General features: G+C 31.8%; 1 protein-coding gene across 1 annotated transcript; it reads left to right on the forward strand.

The window, feature by feature from the left end:
- The first annotated feature begins 612 nt into the window (after positions 1-612).
- LOC112772770 (cryptochrome DASH, chloroplastic/mitochondrial) lies at positions 613-6,956 on the forward strand. Its single transcript, XM_025817769.3, has 13 exons — positions 613-1,066; positions 2,792-2,931; positions 3,043-3,264; positions 3,370-3,495; positions 3,626-3,700; positions 3,944-4,060; positions 4,141-4,187; positions 4,476-4,552; positions 4,656-4,731; positions 5,000-5,069; positions 5,223-5,346; positions 6,165-6,214; positions 6,437-6,956. Exons 1-13 carry the CDS (start codon positions 649-651, stop codon positions 6,632-6,634), a joined length of 1,740 nt encoding a protein of 579 aa, XP_025673554.1. The 5' UTR covers positions 613-648; the 3' UTR covers positions 6,635-6,956.
- Positions 6,957-7,369: the final 413 nt, after the last annotated feature.

The following is a 7,369-nucleotide window of genomic DNA, read 5'->3' on the forward strand; positions in this document are numbered from 1 at the left end:
AGTAAAAAAAATAATAATAAAATAATACTCAAAAAAACTTTAGCAATTCCTTCTCCCTGCCCTACCCTTATTCATTTCACTCCCTGTAGCCAAATAGACCTATACAAGTTAGCTATAAGAACTTGCTTTTTACAACCTAAAATTGTTGAAAAATAAGTGTATATTATTATAAAAACTATGCAGATTAAATATATGTGTAAATAAATATTTATTTACTATAATAATATATTAAGAGTAAAGATTGTTTTTTGAAATTTTATATTTGTGTATCTTTTAAGAATTTATTTAAATATTATCATAAAATTTTAGATCAAATAAATAAGTCATTTGTTAAATATAAATTTTTTTATCATTTATAAAAAATATAATATTTATTAAATTTCTTTTGTCGTATATTTAAATTATTCAGAGCTATTTTATGAATAATATTTTTTTAAAATTTTATTGTCGGCAGCTCAATTTTTTTGATAGAAATTGATAGTTAAGTTTTTTGTAATTCTAAAATGTGCATCCATTAAACCAAAAAAAATGCATCCATTGGCTAACATTTGTCCACGTATAACGAAATATAAGGTCGCCACGTGTCATACTCATACTTCCTTCCCTTCTGCAAAACCAAACCAAACGATTAACGAAACGTAGCTTCACATGGCCGTTCCCTTCTTCACAACAACATTTGTTCCATCTCTTTCCTCAAAAACCATCACTCCCATCACTCCTTCAAAGTCCACAATAGCCTTCATTCGCTTCCTCACATTCTCAACAATGAACTCATCGCCATCACCGTCATCACCATCGATCTACCACGTGCCAGACCTAGGTGCCAACGACATGGACCGTGTGGCAGACCACACTTTCCGAACCTACACTTCGAATAACAATGCAAATGTGGCCAAGAGAAGTGGTAAAGGTTCGGCAATTGTGTGGTTCAGAAATGATCTGAGGGTGTTAGACAATGAAGTTCTCTACAAAGCGTGGCTCTCTTCGGAAACTGTCTTACCCGTTTTCTGTGTTGATCCTCGCCTCTTTTCCACCACTTACCACTTTGGTTTTCCCAAAACTGGAGGTATATATCTTACAATCTTTTTTATTTTTGTTTTTCTTGATTAGTTGTTGCTTTTTTTGGATTTAATATAGGATTTGATTTTGATCCACCGTGAGTGAAGAATAAGTATTTATTGATCATCCAAATTAGCAGAAAATAATTTAAGAATAGAAGAAAAAATAGTATTATTCACACATATTGTATCCGGTGTGTTGTGCAAAATTATGGACCCGCAAATTTATACTCCTACTAGTATTATTAATATTATTATATTACTATTATTATTATTGTTATTAGGACGACAACAGATTTTTTTTTTTTCACCAAGATAGGAGACTCTAACCTGTAATTTTTTAGATGAGTATGGAGAACGATGCCATTTGAACTATAGTTCATTAGCTATAACAGGTTATTATTATTATTATTATTATTATTATTATTATTATTATTATTATTATTATTGTGGAAACTTTTCTATTATAAAATAAAAAAAATATTTTCCAAAAAAAATTAATCTAACTTTATATCCTAGAATCCAACTTTTCCCTCAACTTTTTCTTGTGTTAGGGAGCACTATTAGTACTATACCATGTTGCCTGTATGCATGTGTCATACACAATTGAACAAATAATAATTTTGAATATATGATTTCATTTTATTTTTATTTATAAATTTTTAAGAGTATGTATTCTTAAAAAAAACTAATGTGAAAGTACAAAAATTTCAAGTCATTTTTAAATACGGTTTATTTCTGTGTACTTTTGTATATTCCTACATTTTGCGTTGTTGAAAAAAAAAAAAAACAAAATGCAAAACACAGGTTATTTTGAATTTTTTTTTTTTAAAAATAAACACAACCTGCGTTTTTGTGTGGTTCAAAAATGAAAAATAAAAGAAAAGGGTAAAAACAAAAGTAAAACGCAACTTGCGATTTGCACATCCATCATAGCAACGTAAATACTGTATAAATATTCATTTCATTGTATAATACCAATATTTTTCCATATCTAAAAAAATAAGCCCTAAATTAGCCACCAGTGAAAAATAACCAGCTACTATATATTGTTTAATGTATTTTGTATTTTGTATTTAAACTTATCCGAATGACTGATTTTACGGCTGATTTTTTGTGTATAGTAACATGGTTGAATATTTTCAATGCATAAAAATTAAACTCTCTAATTAATTTGTTAGCAACAATAGCTGCATGCATCCATTACTCGTATGACTTTCTGCGTTTTTTTTCTTTTAAAATAATGAAACTATGGGATACACTGATATTGCAATAATTCTAGAGGATAGAGTATTTCTGGTTATATTTAAATAACTTGATACTGTCATTTTTATCTGCATACCGCATAGCAAATTCTTTTTATTTGCAGGAATACATACTTGTAATATAATCTCCAAAAGTAGTGATTTGCTTACTAAAATGAACTATGTCTAAGAGATTATTGAATGTGCATTTTTGTTATTATAATACTATATAATATATAATAAAGTGGCTGCTATAAACTACAATGATGTTATGTTAGTTAAATGATGAATAATTTTGACTTTCTAGAATATAAGATTGACATATTGGAACAAAGATTAGCCATATGCATTTTTCATATGGATTGAATATGCAAGGACATAGTATCACAAATTGAGGCTGTAGATGTTAGAATATGAGCAGGGAATGTTGAATCAGCATTTAAATTTGCTTACTATTCTGTTTTTTGTTGTGGTATGGTTTATTGGCAGCATTGAGAGCTCAATTTTTCGTCGAATGCTTGGCCGACTTGAGGAAGAACTTGACAAAATTCGGACTTAATTTGCTTATACAACACGGAAAGCCTGAAGATATTCTTCCTTCTCTAGCTAAAGCTTTCAAAGCTCATACAGTGAGTTTTTAAAGTACAAATACCTGTTCAGTAATTATTTCAAATTAGGGAATTTCAATATTTTCTTGTTGGATCTATAGGGCTGATTAATGAATAGTATAATATTGTTAGGTGTATGCCCAGAAAGAAACCTGCAGTGAGGAGCTGAACGTTGAAAGATTAGTCAGCAAAGGTCTTCGACAAGTAGCAATGCCATCCGGGGAATCTAGTAGTTCAACGAATTCAAACAACTTCCCCAAGTTACAATTGATTTGGGGTACCACCTTGTACCACATAGATGACCTTCCTTTTGATGCCGGTAGTTTGCCGGACGTGTATACTCAATTTCGTAAGGCATGATGCTGCCAATGACAATTTGTTTCGAGAGTTATAGATATAACCGATAAGAATTGGGCAATTAGCTTTTAGTAGTACTTATGATGATATCAAAACTTGCAGACTGTCGAGGCGAAGTGTTCGATACGTCCGTGCATCAAACTTCCTGTGTTGCTTGGACCTCCTCCACTTGTTGAGGATTGGGGGTGTGTTCCTTCATTAGAGAAGCTGGGACTTAGCTCACAGAATGTAGGTTTTTCCATACATTTTTTATGACTTCACTTACAAGAAACTCGAGTATTTTTAACTGATAGACAATGAAACTATGAAAGGTTAATGAATTTGGTTATTTTATTTATTTTTCTTCCTTTTGATATAGGTTAGCAAGGGGATGAAATTTGTAGGAGGTGAAACTGCGGCGTTGAGCAGAGTATATGAATACTTTTGGAAGAAGGTAAGAAGTTATATCAAATTGTTAATGCAAATCTATGTTATGAAATTGTTGCTCCAACTCCAAACTGATATTTCATTAGGATAGTTCTTCACTTCTTCTAGTTATGAATTTCATATACAGAGAATTTATCAATAACTCTGCATGACCGGTCCAAGGGGACAATGTAGACCATGGTCGATTTGGAAAATCTATGTCTTGTTATATTGGGTTATCTAACGCAATTGTGAGATTTCACATTTGTAGGATTTGCTAAAGGTATATAAAGAGACCAGAAATGGAATGTTAGGACCTGATTACTCCACTAAGTTCTCACCATGGCTTGCATTTGGAAGCTTGTCTCCTCGTTTAATACACGAAGAGGTTCAAGTTGTCAATAATCTCTTTTTGTGTTTTACGTGCTAATGTCTTCTTTAAGCTAAGCTTATCCTCTTCTTTAATAGGTGAAGAGATATGAGAAGGAAAGGATAGCAAATGGTTCTACATACTGGTAAGTGGTAACATTGCATATCTCTCGTTAGTGTTTGTTTCTCTATGCATTCTCTCATTGTAGTTTCCATATTGAATAACACAACTGGAATAGCCCGAGACGAGAGAACAAGTAAGAAAAGTACTTAATGAAGAGAGATTAATATTAACAGTAATGTATGTTGTAATCATTTTCTCAATTCATGTGAACATCTAAAACCAGAAAGTTATTTGAAACCGAAGGGGGTTATTAAACATAGTGATGGGTTGACATCTGCACCCTTCTTCTGAACCCATCTCTGTTTTACAGGGTCTTGTTTGAGTTGATATGGAGGGATTACTTCCGGTTTTTATCGGTGAAATATGGGAATTCAATTTTCTATTTAGGTAATTTGCTGAAGTCTGTTATGCCTGTGGTATTTTATAAAGTTAGGCTTCAAAAATTCTTCTACTAATGAATCATCATGCTTATAATCTGCTTTTCTTTAAGGTGGTCCTAGGAAGGTTCAGCAGAAGTGGAGCCAAGACAAGATTTTGTTTGAATCATGGAGAGACGGCCGTACCGGGTACAGCTTCTATCGACACAATGTTTCTTGATGTTGTGTGTATTGTCCTACAAACTCTAACCTGAACTTTGACCACCTCGAATTTGATATCATAAATTTGATAATATATAGGCTTTGTTACTGTTTAGTTTTAGAAAACATAGGTTTTTTGTTGGAAACATAGGTCACTCATAGATACACTAAAGAGTTAGACCATCTGAATTATCCAAGTGTATCATTTTTACTTAACTGATTTCTTTTCTTTCTTTTATTGGGCATAAACTTTTAGATATCCTTTGATTGATGCCAATATGAAAGAACTATCAACAACAGGGTTTATGTCAAACCGAGGACGGCAGGTGAGCCGGAAACCATTTTGTTTTTCTTGTAATTGGCACAATTAAATTCTTCATCCAAGATAGATGATATTAATATATTATGATATTCTCTGGGATTTTCCCCACCTTTACAACTGAACTCCCAACTTGAAATTCGGTTTACCTTTTCGACAGATTGTGTGTTCATTTCTTGTTCGTGATATGGGCATAGATTGGCGAATGGGAGCAGAGTGGTTCGAGACGTGTCTTCTGGATTATGATCCATGTTCTAATTATGGAAACTGGACTTATGGTTCAGGTAAGCATATTTGAATAACTGAGCTAATCAACTACATGTGACTAACTTTGTAGAGGTTACTTTGCAAGTACCTGTAAGGTACTAAGCCAATTAAAAATTAGAGACCTAATTGTAATTGGGTAATTGCTATGGTGCCTAAAAGTGTTTGTCTAACTTACCAAAAAGAGTTAAAAATCAATATTTAATAATTATTAAATATTCAAAAGTTGCCATAAAAAGTAAGTTAGGCAAAAGTTAGACACTAAGTTAAAAACACTATAGAATTCACCTTGTAATTGAGTGAACTACGGGCTATGGCAGGTTTTGTAACTAAATTGCCTAGGTGGATAGTGAGCATTCTGTTATATATGGGAAATTAGGTGTTATCTGTTACACTTTTGTTAATTACTGTATACTGGTTTCCCTTAGTGTATATTAATTAGAATAATGCTACACATCCAAATCTTTTTATGAACCAAGTCCAACTAAATTAAATAATAAGACTTGGAATAATGTTAACTATAACTGATTTTTGTTATGTTAGACCAACTTGGTTGGACTTGGTTAATAAAAAAACTTAGGTGTGTAGCATTATTCTATTAATTATGGAATAACGAAGTAAAATTCCATAAAAATATTAGCAAAAAGAGAAAAAAAAACACACACACAGACAAATTAGTTCTTTGATCAGAGTTCTAGCTGTTGTCAAATGTAGCTGCAGGATGGTTCATAGTTCCTGAAAATAGAAAGCATTTGTATCATGCATGCATTATTATTGAGTTCATAGATTTCTATACAATGAAACTTGAAAATGATAATACATGCTTTTTCTGGTTCAGGAGTTGGGAATGATCCAAGAGAAGATCGATATTTCAGCATTCCGAAACAAGTAAGTAGCTAAAACTAGTATCAGTGTTCCATGGAAAATTTAACGTTGATCCTGTAAATAGATTGAGTTGCATTTCTCTCTATCGAGTTGTAGTGTCAATATACAATCAAAACAAAGAATTATAGCTCAAAGCATGCTTCTTCAAATTCAAAAGGGCTCAACAATTTAGTAGACTGATTAAACTTTGGAACTGAAATGACACTATTTACACCCATTTTTCAGGCACAAACATATGATCCGGAAGGAGAATACGTTGCATACTGGTTGCCGCGATTACAAACAATTCCGAAAGAGAAAAGGAACTTTCCTGGAAATTTATACATCCGTCAAATTGTGCCTCTCAAGTATGGTAGACTCCAGAATGACGGCGCAAGAAGCAGCAATGATAGAAGGAATGACAGAAGATGGAACAGGAACTAAATTCAGGGAAGATATGAAGAATGGCAGCTTCTTTCATTATTTCATCTTCCACGGGTGTAGATTAGCAAGAAATTCTTGTATGCACAGGTTAGTTGAAGGCCATATATTCTCTTTAACATAACTAAAATGAAACCCGCACGAGATGTACGGGACGGTAAATTAATGATAGTATATAACAAATATTAAAAATTGTTATATTTTGTAGAATTAAATTAAATATGTGTAAACTAAAGTTAAATTTGAAAGGTGTTTTATTTAAAATAATTTGTAGTACAAAAGATTTGGACGTTGGAATTATACAAAGTGACATTTTTATTTGGTAGTTTGATTTTTGCATTTGTTTTAGTTGGTGGCGCTAGTCCTCCTTTTTTTTATTGGTTGTTGTTAGAGTTGTTTTTTTCTTTTTGTCGTATGTTCTTATTCAAGCATGTTCTTTATGAATTGTTGAGTTGTATGCATTTTTTATTATGTTGTTTGTTTCATCTTTGCATGTATGTTCTTCTTTCGAAGATATGTCTTGAATTTGTATGGTTTTCTTTTTTCTTAATCCCTTGATGGGTATGTGATTTTCGTCTAATGATATTAGTGTTGGTGAAGTTGGTTTTTATAATCAATGAATAATTTAAATTAGAAATAAAAATGATGTCTTGGTAACATTGTATTATTGAAAATCTTCTTTGAGATTAAAATCATTTATTTTGACTTCAAATATAAGTGTGAGATTGCACAAATTTT

Source organism: Arachis hypogaea, chromosome 18, assembly GCF_003086295.3.
Source record: "Arachis hypogaea cultivar Tifrunner chromosome 18, arahy.Tifrunner.gnm2.J5K5, whole genome shotgun sequence".
Lineage (NCBI taxonomy): Eukaryota > Viridiplantae > Streptophyta > Magnoliopsida > Fabales > Fabaceae > Arachis > Arachis hypogaea.